General features: G+C 38.5%; 1 protein-coding gene and 1 non-coding gene across 3 annotated transcripts; one reads left to right on the top strand and one right to left on the bottom strand.

Moving 5' to 3' along the window:
* Window positions 1-293: 293 nt before the first annotated feature.
* Window positions 294-400, bottom strand: LOC142175663 (small nucleolar RNA R71). The gene has a single exon (XR_012704756.1). It is a non-coding gene; the product is annotated as a small nucleolar RNA R71 (small nucleolar RNA).
* An 11,285-nt stretch (window positions 401-11,685) lies between these two features.
* Window positions 11,686-16,417, top strand: LOC107832798 (mitogen-activated protein kinase kinase SIPKK-like). 2 transcript variants are annotated; one of them, XM_016660679.2, is made up of 9 exons: window positions 11,686-12,120; window positions 12,365-12,449; window positions 13,116-13,250; window positions 13,791-14,015; window positions 14,101-14,283; window positions 14,399-14,622; window positions 14,748-14,793; window positions 14,880-15,017; window positions 16,049-16,417. In XM_016660679.2, exons 1-8 carry the CDS (start codon window positions 12,044-12,046, stop codon window positions 14,976-14,978), a joined length of 1,074 nt encoding a protein of 357 aa, XP_016516165.1. In that variant the 5' UTR covers window positions 11,686-12,043; the 3' UTR covers window positions 14,979-15,017; window positions 16,049-16,417. The 2 variants fall into 2 exon arrangements, with proteins under 2 accessions (XP_016516165.1, XP_016516164.1); XM_016660678.2 differs by having other exon boundaries at window positions 14,880-14,981.
* The last annotated feature ends 107 nt before the right edge of the window (window positions 16,418-16,524 follow it).

Raw genomic sequence — 16,524 nt, forward strand, 5'->3', positions numbered from 1 at the left:
CAGAGTCATTTCAAATCACAAACAACATGCAATATCTGTTGCAGAACAAGGGACTGTTCTCCGGGTCTTACATTGAAGATCCACAGCATCATCTGAAAAATGTTTTGTCAATTTGTATCACTCAAAGGCAACCGAATATGACACTGGAAGTAATTAGACTATTACTGTTTCCATTCTCAGTGACTGGAGAAGCTCAAACTTAGCTCAATTCGCTCCTCATAAACTCCATCACCACTTGGGAGGAAATAGTCAAGCAGTTTTTGAACAAGTTCTACCCACCCAATAAAACTACCAAGCAAGTTGATGAGATATTGAGCTTTAGGCAGAAACCAGCTGAAACACTATAAGAAATGTGGGAGAGGTTCAAAGGGATGCTAGTTAAGTGTCCACATCATGGAATTCCAAATCAGATGTTGGGACAAAGGTTTTACATTGGATTGGCAGATAGCTTGAAGGCCAACATTAATACTTCAGCAGGTGGAGCATTTTTTTTAGCAAAACTTTCAGAGAGTGTAAGGTCCTGCTAGATAAAATGGCTCAAAACTCAGGATGGATGACAAGAGACACTACAATCACCCCTGTAGTTCACTCAGTAGCTTTGGACCCAAATAACTCCATAGCCCAGAATATGGCTACGATGATGACGCAAATGAGTATCCTCACTAAGAAGATTGATGAATCAGGCCAGAAGCAGGTACACATAGTTGACACGACTAATGGGGGCTTATGTACACCATGCATTAACCAACCATATGTGTGCTCGTGGAGTGGTGAAAGTGACAACCATAACTATCAGGAGAATATGAACTATGTGGGCAACTATGGAGGCCAGAGACAAGGTGGTTAGACTTGGGGACAACAGAATCAACAATATAGGCTAGCACAACAGCAGTACAATAATAGCACTAATCCTGGAGTTATGCGACCACAGGGTCAAGTCGTGCCTTACCAAAGGCAATAAGGATACAATCAGCAAAATCAACAGCTAGCTTATCAGCAGCATCAACAACAACAGATAGTGAGACAAGATGATTAGTTATCTGAAATTAAAAGGATGTTGCAACAACTGATTGGGTCTAATGAAAAAATGCAAGAGAAGGTTGAAGCACATGACTCAGCGATAAAAGGCATTGAGATTCAATTAAGGCAGATATCTATGGATATGAATAATCGTCCCTAAGAGACGTTACCTATGGACACACATGTCAATCTAAAAGAGTAGGGCCCGAAGCAGCTTATGGCGGTGAGTCTATGAAATGGTAGAGATTTTGATCAAAAGCAAGAAATTGCTCGCGAAAGCCGACCAACTGAGATACTTGTGCCAGTACCAATTGAGGTAGATGATTCAACGGGGTTAACAAAGGTAACGGTACAACATGCACAAGAGGAAACAAGCAAAGAAAAAGAGGTTGCAAAGGAGACTGAGAAAGTGCAAGAGAAGGCATCGGAAAAAGTGCCGGAGCAGGATCTAACTCAAGTCACAGGAAGTAAGCGACCTCCAGCACCCTTCGCGCAGAGGTTGGCTAAATATCAGAAGGATGAACAATACAAAAAATTCATGGAAACTTTGAAGCAAATTCATGTAAACATTCCTCTAATTGATGCTTTGAGGGAGATGCCCGGGTATGCAAAAATGATGAAGGACTTGATGTCACGCAAGTTTGACTTTCAAGACTTGGAAACTGTGACATTGACTCAAACCTGTAGTGCTATTGTGACAAGACCTATAGCTGAGAAGCTATCTGACCCTGGAAGCTTCACAATTCCATGCACCATAGGTAGCTATGCATTCGCCAAAGCATTGTGTGATTTGGGGGCGAGCATAAATCTGATGCTATTGGCTATCTATAAAAAGTTAGGCATTGGAAGAGCAAGGCCCACATCCATGTTACTACAACTAGCTGATCGAATGGTGAAAAGTCCATTAGGTATACTTGACGATGTACTTATGCAAGTTGGAAAGTTTGTGTTTCCGGCAGATTTTGTCATTCTGGACTGCCAGGTTGATGAGGAGATTCCCATAATTTTGGGAAGGCCATTCTTGACCACAGGAAGAGCTTTGATTGATTGTGAAAGTGAGGATTTAAAGATGAGGCTGAATAATAAAGAAATAACATTTAATGTGCAAAAGTCCATGCGGTGACCCAGTGAGTTTGCAAATTGCAATTTGATAGAAGCTGTGGATGTGATCATGGAGGAAGGTGATGAGGCACTTAATACAAACGACCCTCTTACGGCATGCCTCATGAACTTAGAATAGGTAAATGGTGAGGACTTGGCAGAGTGGGTGTTGGCTCTTAAAGGCCAAGGGTACTGGAAAAGAGAGCTCAAATTCGAGTCTTTACACTTAGAAGAAAGAAAGACCCCTCCAGCTAAGCCATTGATCGAAGAGCCACAACAGTTGGAACTAAAACCGCTACCATCTCACCTCATGTATGCTTCCTTGGGACCTAACTCAACTTTACCCATTATTATCTCATCTGGTTTGTTAGATGTGCAGGCAAAACAACTTTTGCAGGTGTTAATGGAGTGCAAGACTGCAATTGGTTGGACCATTGCAGATATTAAGGGTATCAGCCCGACCTTCTGTATGCATAAGATTTTACTGAAAGATGGGCACAAACCTTCTAGAGAACATCAAAGAAAGCTGAACCCCAACATGAAAGAAGTCATGAAGAAGGAAGTGATCAAGTGGTTAGATGCAGAAATCATTTTCCCCATCTCCGACAATAACTGGATTAGCCTAGTTCAGTGCGTGCCAAAGAAAGGTGGAATGACTGTGGTGCAAAACAAGAACAATGAGTTGATCTCAACAAGAACAGTCACGAGATGGCGAATTTGTATGGACTATAGAAGATTGAACAAGACCACCCGAAAAGACCATTTTCCCCTGTTGTTTATTGATCAGATGGTAGATAGATTGGCAGGGAGGTCCCACTTCTGCTTTTTGGATGGATACTTGGGGTATAATCAGATCTCTATTGCCCCGGAGGATAGAGAGAAAACATCATTCACCTGTCCATATGGAATCTACGCTTTCCTGAGAATGTCATTTGATCTATGCAATGCACCCGCCACATTCCAAGGTACATGATGGCCATCTTCGCAGATATGGTAAAGGACATAATGGAAGTCTTTATGGATGATTTCTCAGTGGTGATAAACTCGTTCGATGACTGCCTTAGGAATCTGAAAAGAGTGTTGAAGAGATGTATAGAGACTAATTTGGTTCTAAACTGGGAAAAGAGCCATTTCATGGTACAGGAAGGTATAGTCTTGGTGCACCTAGTGTCAAGTAAGGGCATTGAGGTGGATCGTGCAAAGGTTGAGGTAATAGAAAATTTGCCACCACTCACTTCCATCAAGGCAATAAGAAGTTTCCTTGGCCATGCCGATTTCTACAGGCGGTTTATAAAAGATTTTTCCAAGATTGCTAACCCTTTGTGTAAATTGCTTGAAAAAGATCACCCCTTTGTGTTTTCTGATGACTGCAGGGTAACTTTTGAGGAATTGAAGAAGAGGCTGGTGTCTGCACCTATCATAGTTGCACCCTACTGGGAACAACCATTTGAGCTGATGTGCGATGCAAGCGATTATGCTATAGGAGCAGTACCGGGGCAGCGAAAGGAGAAGGTCATACACTCAATATACTATGCAAGTAGAACCCTGAGTGGTGCCCAACTAAACTACACAATGACCGAGAAGGAGATGCTAGCAGTGATGTTCGCATTTGACAAATTCAGGTCATACCTGATAGGCTCGAAGGTAATTGTTTATACTGACCATGCTTCCCTCAGGTACCTAATTGAGAAGAAGGATTCAAAGTCGTGCCTGATTTGATGGGTGCTGCTACTACATAAATTTGACCTGGAAATCCATGACAGAAAGGGAACGGAGAACCAAGTGGCGGATCACTTGTCCAGGTTGGAAGGAGCAGAGAAGAAGGTTGAGGTAGACGAGATCGTTAAAACTTTCCCGGATGAACAACGGTTGGCCACAAGCCTTGAGGTAGCGCCATAGTATGCAGATATTGCAAACTACCTGGCAAGCGGTATTATTCCCCACGACCTATCCTCTGTACAAAAGAAAAAGTTCTTCCGTAATTATCGTATGTACTTTTGGGATGAGCCTTATCTATTCAGGATTTGTGTTGATAACATGATCCAGAATGTATTCCCGAGATAGACCAATCTTCTATTTTGCAGGCTTGTCACGCATCCCCATATGGTGGCCATTTCGGGGGAGCAATGCCAACTGCAAAAGTGTTGGAGTCGGGCTTCTACTGGCCGACATTGTTCAAAGATGCACACTTCTAGGTGAAGGGTTGTGATGAATGCCAACGGACCGGGAATATTTCCCGCCGACATGAGATGCTCATGAACCCAATTCAGGAGGTGGAAGTGTTTGATGTGTGGGAAAGTGATTTCATAGGGCCTTTTGTCAGCTAATATGGCAACAAATACATACTTGTAGCTGTGGACTATGTGTCAAAATGGGTAGAGGTTGTGTTGCTCCCTACAAATGATGCAAATAGAATCATTGGTTTTTTGAGAAAGAATATATTCACCCGATTTGGCACTCCAAGGGCAATAATCAGTGATGGAGGCACTCCTTTTTGCAATCGAGCTTTCGCAAAGTTGTTAGAAAAATATAGTGTGTGCCACAAGGTTGCCATCCCATATTATCCACAAACGAGTGGGCAAGTGGAAGTTTCGAACAGAGAGATAAAGAGCGTTTTGACAAAGACCGTGAATGCTACAAGAACGGATTAGGCGAGAATGTTAGATGATGCATTCTTGTCTTATCGTACCGCTTTCAAAACTTTGATTGGCATGTCGCCGTATAAATTGGTGTTTGGGAAGGCATGTCACTTACCCGTGGAGTTGGAGCATAGAGCTTTGTGGGCATTGAGGCAACTGAATCTCAATATAGAAGATATGAGTACAAGTAGAGTCATAGAGTTGCATGAGCTTGATGAGTTCCGCTACCATGCTTTTGATAGCACAAGACTATACAAGGAGAGAATGAAGATGATGCATGACAAAAATATTCTTGAGCGGAGTTTTAAACCTGGAGATGTGGTATTGCTATACAATTCGAGATTGAAATTATTTCCGGGCAAGTTGAAGTCAAGATGGTCAGGACCATTTCGCGTGGTAGAGATGCATTCAACTGGAGCCATCGAGATTACATCGTAAGATGGATCCCGCAAGTTCAAAGTTAATGTGCAAAGCCTAAAACATTATCAAGGCATGGTTGAGGAAGATAAAGTGATCTCGACCTTGTACTTGAAAAACCCTTAATAAGGAATAGCTCGAGTCGTGCCGTGATGTTAAATCAGGCGCTTCTTGGGAGGCAACCCATGGTTTTGTTGTAATTTGTCGTGCTGCGACGTTAAATCAAACGCTTGTTGGGATGCAACCTAATTTTTGTGTTTTTCTTTATTTTTCGTGTTTGGTTTTAAATTGTGGAAGTATTGACATGTTTATGAATGTTGCAGGAATGAGATTGTGCGAATTGGAATGACTCGGGGTAAAGAAATCATGACAAAAGGCCGAAGGTGGCTAAATTTGAAAAGCTGAAAAAATGGCTAGCACTGGGCTCGTCTAAATCTGCTCCTCGCGCGAAGGCAGACGCGGCCTAGGCCAGCCAAACGAAAAAAAAATAGTAAAGTGGGGGCATGGCGCGCCCCACTTTGCAAAATTGTTTTTCTTTATTTTCGGCTAATTTTGTTTCCCAGGTATGTTATTTCAAACACCCCCAACCCTTGTTCTCTCTCCCAACATAACATACCCCTCCAGTTTCCTGTCCTCTCTATTCCCAACCCTCAAGCCCCGCTTTTGCCTCTCCCTCTCACACCAAGACCCCCCTAATCCCTCGTACGAACTGGTAAGACCCTCCCCTCTTCTTTTCTGCTCGTTCCTATCCCTTCCCCCATGTAACAGACCCCTCCCGTTTCCCTTAGGTTTATTTTTTGCTTTTCTACTTCTTTTTTGATATGGTTTATTTTAGTAGGTAATTGAATTTCGAATTTTAGAGCATAGTTTGCTCAAGATTTTGTTGGTTGTTGTGCATAGTGAGGTGACAAACTATAATTTCCACCACCTCACTCAAATTGGGAGGGCAAAACACATGTTACTTGCATTGAAACATGATGGTAAATATTATGCATATAAGGTGTTCGAAAAACTGCCCGAATGAGAATTTTGATAGGTTTTGCGAAGTCTGAGTAGCAAGACTCATTGTTTTGGTAATATCAACATCTCTTGAGTGTGGAGTAGCCGTTTGGGGTCTTTGCACTTAAATTGCATTCATTTTAGAACGAATGTCAACCCGCGACCAACTTAGGCACGACTCGTGCACGACGTGTGCATCGTCCTACCCACTTGATTTTCAATGATGCTAAGTAATCTTATATCAATGCAATTAAGTGGTAGTAGACACGTGTACCCTGGTTGCACACTTATGCTTTCGGGCTAAGTGTGGGGTGCAATGTATACTGCTATGACTCAATGTTACATATTATACTAATATGTGTTTTGTATCTTTTGCAGGTGATATGGCCGTCTTTAAAACACCAACTAGAAGCCATGGAGCTTGTGGTAGTGGTAAGCCACCCTCAAAGAAACCACCAAGTGACAAGAATGTAGTGGAGAAGGGTGCTACAGAGGCACAAACAAAGGCTAGGCATGCTAAGGAAAAGACTGGAACTTCTGAGGTGGACACTGAGGCCACCAACCTGAGCACTGAGCAGCCTGAGATATGATGAGGGAGTTTCTGACACCCACTATACTATTAATCATTTATTGTATGTTTATGTGATATTGTGCAACTGGGGACAGTGCACTCTCTTAAGTGTGGGGTGGGGGTGTCAGAATTTAATTTTTGTGGCAGCATGTGTTTAATTGTTAGTGATATATTTTGCTATGATCACACTCAAGGCCATTGTAATTGTATAATTGTAGTTAGCTTTTTATTGGCGTAATTTCGGATTTTCTTTAAACCACGGTTCTTTTCCGAGGATGCCATTTTTTTGAACCGGATAGTCTTAGGTAGTTTTTTTTTCTTTCTCAAACTTTTAAAAGAATTTGTAGACTTTGCCCGATGATGGATTGCCTAGACAGATTTCTTGAGGGTTTAAAGTCTAAAAAAAAACTTTTCCTTTGTTTGTTTTGAACTGATATTGGAATGGGAAGAGATTGAGTATTGTGCTTCATGACATATTTTATATCGGGGCTTAGACCTGGAGCATTTGTGCTTAGTACTTTCCTCGTAATTCTTGTGATTATGTGCCTTGAGAATATATGTGACTTTACTTTGACTCTTGGGCTCATCTTTTGACTCCTGTTATGTACTTCCTATATGATTTAGTTCTATGATGACTGTGCTTAGCTGCTTTAACTTGAGAGTCAGGTCTGAGCCGTCTTGAGTAGGTCATGTTCATTATACGAGGTGAGAAGTTTGAGTTGTACTTTGTGCCATCCCATGCTAGTCTAAAATTTGCCCCGTGTGTGAGTCGAAGCAAAATGATTAAGTATCGTTAGGCTAGGAGATGATATAGGCATTTCTTTGATTGACCATTGAGCCACTTTTGTCCACCGGTGCCAATATTATCCATAGTCAACCCTTTTGAGCCTCTAAACCTTTTCCTTGGCACCCACATTACAAGATTAATTCCCCTTGTTCTTAATCAAATCTTGTTCACCCTTTACCTTCGAAAGCACTCAAGTCACTATAAGAGTAAAGAGAGAGACCGGGTAGCTTTTGAGTGGAACCATAGGAAGGCCGAGAAGGCGCGTTGTGTTTAAATGAATTACTAGCTAGAAACACCAAAATTAAGGGGAGTGTAAAAAAGGAAAAAAAAAACAAAAAGATTTTGAAGTACACCTCCTAGGTATTGATTCGGGCTAGTGAGCATCTATGTGATGATATGCTTAAAGAAGAAGGGCCTAATCGTGTATTGGTTCGTGGCATGATATTGACTTGGTCGTGATAAGAAGGTGTTTGAAAGTGAAGTGTAGTGTATTAAAGTGCTTAGGAGGGATAGTCACTATTTTTTCCAAATGTATCCTACCCGTCCCTTAGCCCACATTACAACCTATGAAATCCTACTTGATCCGAGTCCGTGCGAACTTAAATTAGTCAAGTCTTACACTACGGGCAAGCCTATGGTACAAACTTGGGTGGCATATGAGTTATTTTTGCGAGAGTGAGTGAATTCTTTCGATTGGAGAGTCCTTAACATATACTTAAACTTATGTTTGAGTGTGTGGACTACTTCCTCTCTTTGATTTGTTGGTAAGGGCATATGATTTGTAAAATATTGGTAAAGGCCTTAGTTTTTGAGTTAGCACGAGAAGCGAGTCTTTGTTTGGGATGTATTGGAGTCAAATTTTGAGGTTAGGATGTTAGCGAGAGTCACACAATTATTTTAATTAATCTTGGCATGACGTAAAACTTGAGAAAAAATATGAATAGTGCTTATGCTAGGTTCTAAGCATTGGTATAAATCATTGTTATTGGCGTGAGTCTTGAGTAGGTTTGGAAATTTGTTTCTTGCCAATGAGCTTAATTTTATTCGCTCGAGGACGAGCAAAAGTCCAAGTGTGGGGTGGTGATAAATGGCCAAAAGTGCATGATTTTGAGTGTATTTTCATCTCATTTGTCGTGTGAGTTGCAGGAGATTACATGATATTTGAAGTGAATTATACTCATTACGTATTTCTTATTTGTAGGAGTGAGCTTGAATGATAATGGAGCAAAAGATATCAAATTATTGCAAAAAGAAAAAAAATAGAAGGATTGGGAGCTCGTCTATTCTCGTGCATGGCATGAAAACGGACGCAAAAAAGGAGAAAAGTGAAGGCACAAAACAGCGAAGCTAAGCAAAGGCACGGATCGCTTCGCGAAATGAAAGAATTTCAAAAGCTGAATCCGCGTCAATGGGCGCGCGACGTGCGAAGGCAGACGCGGATTCCAACTTTTTCCATCCGAAGTGGGATTGAAAAGTTCCGCCCCTTAGCAACCCTAACTGATATAAATACATCAAAGAATGACTTTTTAAGGGTTACACAACATCTTTGAAGGCAAGAACAAGCAAGGAGCAAGACGGAAGATTCGAAAACGAGTTTTTATCTTTCTTCTTCCCTTTTCTATTATTGGTGATGAATTCTTATATTGTCGTTGTCAAAATAATTATGAGTAGCTAAACTCTTTATTCTTGGGTTTGATGGAACCTCTTGGAGGATGAATTTTTGTTGCGTTTAATATAAGTTTGCCATTGAAATTTCTCTACTTGTTCCACTACGTGATTATTGTGGTTGATTGAAGGTCCCTCAATTGACTATGTTTATTTAGTGTGTATTACTTGTAAAAAGGTACATATTTAGGTAGTTGTTGAACAACATCACTCCTAACTTATATGAAGGATAAATACGGAGGGTTTAAAGGTGGGATTAGGAATAATAAAACTTTGGTGCGGTCTTAGGGAGCGGTAAACTAGTGCCAGCTAGCGTAGTTCGGAAGAATACGTCTAGTAAATTATTGTATTTGCTCGGAAGAGAATTACGACACCTAAAATGCTCACGATTAGTAGAGAGTATCTAGGCAAATTTATAGGAGACGTAGCAGGGAGGATTCCGATAAGAGGGAAAATCATAACCCTAAATCTTTCCAATCTTGTCTACAACATTTGCTTTGTTAGTAATAAAATTATAATTTTTTAATTACCTTGCTTTTAGTTAGTAAATACTCAACTCATTATTCAATATTTCTGAAAGTTGATTACTTGAATTCTTGCGAAACTAGCAGTTGTGATTAGTAGGTTAATTCCCTGTGGGATTCGATTCCGGACTTGTAAAGCAGATTATATTTGTAACGACCGCTTATTCCTTTTTATAAGGCATAGTTGGGCGTAATCAATCCTTTTATTTTAAATTCATGTATTATGCTAATGTAATATTATTTTTCGGCATTTAGATGATAGTTGTATTATTATACGTAAAATTTCTCTCATTAATTAAATTTTATTTTTTCTTCATATAAATAAATATTTAAATCATCACATGCCATTATTAACGTGCAATGCACGTTCATAGATAATAGTATATATATATTTGGTGGTGGTGATGACCAACGGTGGTGCTTGCGAATGCCGACTAGAGGCGGTGGTTGGTGGTGGTTTTGGTTGATGGTGGTAGTTCTTGGTAGTAGCTAGTGGTGATTGGTAGTGATGTCGATGGTTGAGGATGGTCGTGGTGGGTGGTGATAGTTAATGATGGGTGTTGGTGTTGGTGTTGGTTGTGATTGAGGAAGGTGATGGTGGGTGGTGGTAGTTTATAATGGTGGGTAGTGCAGCTAGTTGTTGATGGTGATAGGGTGGTTAGTTGTAGTAGTTGAGGTAGATAATTGTGTGCTTGTGGTTGAGAATGATGGTGGTGGATGGCATGATGGTAGTTGATAATGATACGCACAATTAATAATAAATGTTGATGATAGCATCTTAATGAAATTAAGTATTTGTTATAGATCTTAATCATACATACTTATTCAGATCTATAACAAAGACTTAAATGAAGCAAGTACGATGATAACATCATACTTCATTTAATTAAACTCAAATAATTAACCATTGAGAAGGGAAGATCAATTGGCCAATAATGTGACTCGAATAATAAACTCTTGCTCAGTAATTCGTTTTTGCTTTTTTAGGCGTTGCCTATGATTCAACTTAAAAGAATTAAATGAAAACTATACACTTTCGTGTTTAGACCGGCAAATAGACTTAAAGTAGAAAACCTTTGATACTTTTCGACCCTGATCAAATTTTAGTGTATGATTGAAGTTGTGCTAAATTGCCAATGCCTGTTTTATCTTTGTTGTCAATGGAGAAATCAACTAGTCCAAAAGAAGACCTCTTTAGAAAAAGTATGCCGAGATTGGTGAAGTTAATTGATACAAAGATTCAATGTGGTCCTTTGCTTTGCGCATTAGCCGGCATGAAGAAAGTGTGGCATTTTGGACAAAATAGGTCGTGTCGGAAGCAGAATTTTCATCAAAGAAATTTTAAAATATAAAAAGTACATATACAAAAAATTAAAAGGATTCAATATCTAATATATGTACATAAAAAAGATTGACTTTATATACACAATATAATTTTTGAACGAATGAAATTCGGCTAAACTCTTTCTGCCCACTTAGCTCCCCAAAGAAGGGGCAAGCTGCTTTACATTATGACGAGCTTTCAGTTTAGCTCGGAAAAACGATTATTCAAAGTTTTTGTCGAATTGTACTTTCTCCGTTCACTTTTATTTATCCATTATACTAAAAATATATTTTTATTTTTATTCATTTTAGCAAATAAAAAAATAAGGCGATCTTTTTTTTTCTATGTTACCCATAGCATTAACTATTCATTTCTCAAATTATTTTGCAAGACTTTTTGAAATGCTATCGTTATTATGGATAAATTTGTAAAATTCATACTTATTTACATTTTCTTAAAAAGAGTGCAAAATCAAAGATAAACAACTAAAAATGATAGGAGGAAATACTAGCATCTCATAGTTAAATAAAAATAAGGAGAGATTATGCATTAATTAATTATGATTAGCTAACTATAATTTATATAAACATACATTATATACCTTTGTGTCAAATTTAGTTTGCTTTGATTCCTAGTCAAACTAAAGATACAACAGCCACATAATTTCAGCTACTGAGTATTATTATTTGCAAGACTTCTTACACGAGTCTTTCAGTTGACCCACCTACCTGAAATGTTCTCCCAGTTTTCCAAAGATTGAGTGAACTTTAACTACAATACAAAAAACCCCAGTTGCCTGAAACCAATTTCCACTGTGATCCTTCAAGATTTCCATAAAAAAGTGAACTTTAAGCAGAATATCAAAACCCCAGTTGCCTATCAGCAAGTTCAGTTGTGATCTTTCATGATTTCCATAAAAGAGTGAGCTTTAACGAGAATGCAAAAAATCCCTGTTGCCAAAAAGCAATTTTTACTGTGATTTTTCAAGATTTAGCTATGAAGAAAGGATCTTTAGCTCCTAATCTTAAACTTTCTCTCCCTCCTCCTGATGAAGTTAATCTCTCCAAATTCCTGTAATTACTTTACCTCCCTCTCTCTATATGAGTGTCTCTGTGTGTGTGTGACACATCAAATGTTTCTAAAATAGATACTTATGCTAATTTCAAATCCACTGTCAAAAAAGAACAGTTGGTGCAGTGGTATTGTGTGCCTACTGACCTAAAATCTTGGATCCGTTTCTTATAACACTCTGTATCTGTGGCTTTTTTTTGCTATGTTTATGTATTTTGATGGGAAGTTTTTGGTATTGTTGTATAGGACTGAATCAGGGACTTTTAAGGATGGGGATCTTCTTGTTAATAGAGATGGAGTTCGAATTGTCTCACAGAGTGAAGTTGAAGCTGTACACTTTCTTAATGTTTTACTGTGTCTTAATGATTGTTCTTTTTTGTTCTTGTACAAATTTTATCATTCAGTATTGTGGTATGTTGGTTTGTAAGATGATCGCTTGCTTAGTCTAAATTGGGTTAAAAGAACTTGCATTTGGAATTTTGAAAATTTGAAGTGAAATGTTTAGCTAGCAAATCTAAATGCACATTGAAGTGAATTTAAGCATTTGAATTTAAAACTGTGTTTAGGAACTAATCTTAGATGAAGGGTCCAAATTAGTATTTAAGCATTTGAATCTAGACCTGGACAATTTTCTTTTACATAAGCGACACCAATTAGTTGGAATTATATTTAGTTATGTTAGTACGTATACTTCAGGTTCAATGTTAGCAAAGAATCTTTCAGTCTTGTTAGAGATTTTTATGCTAGTAGAAAGCATAGAGAACTTCAAGTGCTGGAGAAGCTAAGTTTTTCTATAATTTCGGACTGAGACGGGGTTAAATAGTGCGACATGGATAATGGGGATTCATATAGCAGTGTCAAACTTTTGGAATGAGATATAGTTATTGTAATCCAGACTTGGGCATTTTGTTGATGTATCTTCTTTGTATGCACTTATGGAATCTATTGCAACTAACATGGCATATTTTATTCTGGCATTTGCAATTTTTTCCTTCAGCCATCAGTTATACAGCCATCAGACAACCAGTTATGCTTAGCTGATTTTGAAGCAGTTAAAGTTATTGGGAAGGGAAATGGTGGTATTGTGCGGTTGGTTCAGCATAAATGGACAGGACAATTTTTCGCTCTCAAGGTATATGTAGCTACCATCTCTATTCTGCTTATCATGGTTGTTGGTGATTCCTTTGATTAGCAGGAGACTGTCTACAACATATCATTTTGATATTTTTCAAGAATTTGGTGTGATATTCCTTTAAAAAATGAAAAGAAGTCCTAATCTGAAAAAAAAAAAATGAGAGAAGAAGATTTTGAGGATTGCGTCACGAATGAGTAAAGAGCGCAAATGCTTCCACAGACATTTCGTCCCTATTGATTCATTTCTTGCCTTATAACTTCTGTTGTTGGTAGCAATATATGCATTGATTTTGTGGGTTTTATTCACTTAAATATTTTGAAAATATGTCACCTCTTTTTACCTGCAATCTCCACCAATCTACTGGCTACACCGTTTTTTCATCTTACTGACTACCTTAAGAAATTTGTCCTCTAAATGAATAAATACATTAGTTGGTTCTAGTGTCCAATTTTTCATGTGCATATCTCACCGCCTCCTTACTTTACCATCTATGCTTTCTTATTTCCCGCTGTGATGAGCAGTTTTATTTTTATTCAGGTTATTCAGATGAATATTGAAGAGTCCATGCGCAAGCATATTGCTCAAGAACTGAGAATTAATCAGTCATCCCAGTGTCCATATGTTGTCATATCCTATCAGTCATTCTTTGACAATGGTGCTATCTCCATAATTTTGGAGTACATGGATGGTGGCTCCTTAGCAGATTTTCTGAAAAAAGTCAAGACAATACCCGAACGATATCTTGCTGCCATCTGCAAACAGGTAACAAGTGAACAATTTGAGTTCCTCAAAGAGAAGACTTTGCTCGAGTTCTAATCTTATCAAACCTTGCTCCTTCACCAATTAGGTTCTCAAAGGTTTGTGGTATCTTCATCATGAGAAACATATTATTCACAGGGATTTGAAACCTTCGAATTTGCTAATCAATCACATAGGTGATGTCAAAATCACTGACTTTGGTGTGAGTGCAGTGCTGGCAAGCACATCTGGACTTGCTAATACCTTTGTCGGCACTTACAACTATATGTCTGTGAGTATCTGCGATCTTGTTTTTCTAAAAGCGAGTATAATACTAGACCGCCTATGTGTAGTACAATCTGCCTATGCTAAAAACCAAGTTGCTGATGTTCTGTTGTGTGCTACAGCCGGAGAGAATTTTAGGAGGCGCCTATGGTTACAGAAGCGACATTTGGAGCTTGGGTTTAGTTTTGCTCGAGTGTGCAACAGGTGTTTTCCCATATTCACCGCCCCAAGCAGATGAAGGATGGGTTAATGTCTATGAACTTATGGAAACTATAGTTGACCAACCAGCACCAAGTGCACCTCCCGACCAATTTTCTCCACAATTCTGCTCATTCATATCTGTGTGGTAAGTACCATAATTTCAGATTTAACTTGCTTCCAAATCTTACAATCCTCATTAGCTTTGAGCTGACTATGTAGTTGTGTTATGGACTGTTCTTTGAAAGCTCATTACGCAATAACTTGTTTCAGCGTGCAGAAGGACCAGAAGGACAGATTGTCAGCAAATGAACTCATGGTAGAGATTGTTACTTTTTGTCTTTCTCAAAGTTTCTTATTAATCAATTACTCATATAGCGATTGTTTGGAATTCATGAAATCCAGAGGCACCCTTTCGTCACCATGTACGACGACCTGGATATTGATCTTGGATCTTACTTCACATCCGCAGGACCTCCATTGGCAACACTCACTGAGCTATAATTGGTATTTTTGACTGAGCTATACAAGTCTTTGGATCTTGTATGTTGTTTATTTTCCTTATATCATGTAACTGCTATCTGTGTTCTGGGTAGTTTCAACTTGTTAATAGCTGATGCAGTAATCTTTGGCAACATGTCTGGTATTAACAAGTCAAATATAAAGTTGCTTTTCAACCTGTGCTATATAATCTGTGTTTTGGATGCAAACGTTGAGTCTGTGTCTACCTTTTCAAAAACTTATAGTTGTGTTCTATCCTTACCAAGAGTTACGAAAGTCGTGGTTAACCGTTTGCTTGTCTGGAAACATGGATAAGGATTGTGATGCCAAAGAAACCAAAACAATTGATAAATCACCAATTATATGTCATTATAAAAAAATCACCAATTATATGTAGTAAATGGAATCATGGTGAAAAGTTAAAAGCAATCACTCACTTTTTTTTTTGGTGGGGGGGGGGGGGGGTTGTGTTTAAAAAAGAGAAAGCAAGTAAAGAATCAGCCTCTCAACGATCAAAAAAGAAAAGCCTGTCTAAGTCACTACTGCATTTGTGTTTTCTGTCAATAGCTTTCCTTGATCTGTAGAATTGGCAATTTCAGTCTCTGCTATTTTAGTTATTTTTTTTCTTGAGGTGCTCTAGGTAAAGAAAAATACTGAATAGGTTGTTTTGGCGCGAGTATAGATTTGTTTTAATTGAACACATTGTTGCAAATGAATTCATCCCAATACTATGTATACCAGCGTGAAAGTGTGGAAGGAAAGAATTAGAAATGAAATCTTAAAATCCCCTTCCCAGAAATAGTGTTCTTACTACTTGAAGATTAAATGTGAAGCTGTTTCATAGTTCGCAAGTAGCATCTCAACGTTCTCTCGATAAACTGCATATCATTGCTCGGACAAACTTCTTGCTTATATCTGACTTTTGACAACATTTATCATAAAAGTAAGTGGTCAATTTTAATTTTTCATTGTTTGTTCTGTTCCTGCTCAGATCTCACTTTTAAGTTGATCGTCCTGGTCTTGTTTATTGTACTTGTGCTCAAACTTTTGAGTCTGACTTCTTATTCTCGCAGGTTTTCTACAATGACTTGCAAGTGATGTTCCTGCAACCAGAATTTTGGCCGAGTAGCTTTTGCAGTTGTAACGTTCCACGGCAGCCATCATTGTACTTTTCAAGTCTTCTGTAGGTAGAATATGGGGTGTAACTGTGACATTTTCTATTATATATGGGATTCAACAGGAACAACTCTAGATATCCTTTTGATAGGGCTCATCTTTTACATTAATCCTTGGTGTTTGTCTTGGTTTACAATTTGACCTGTGCCTTTTGGCATATAAAGTAGTTTATCATCAGTTCTGAATGGAATGTAAAATATTTGGAGCTCCTATTTCTCCTTGGAATCAACTGAGAAGCTTTTCAATGGATCAACTTTCTTTATCTAGATTGAAGTTTTAAAATTTTGGAAATTAAGGGCAAAATAATAGAAGTTCAGGCCTGAATTTGATCAAATTCATCAACCTATTGAAAATAAGTGTATTACTAAAACTA

The sequence above is a fragment of the Nicotiana tabacum genome, chromosome 21 (genome assembly GCF_000715075.1).
Source record: "Nicotiana tabacum cultivar K326 chromosome 21, ASM71507v2, whole genome shotgun sequence".
NCBI classification, from domain to species: Eukaryota; Viridiplantae; Streptophyta; class Magnoliopsida; order Solanales; family Solanaceae; genus Nicotiana; species Nicotiana tabacum.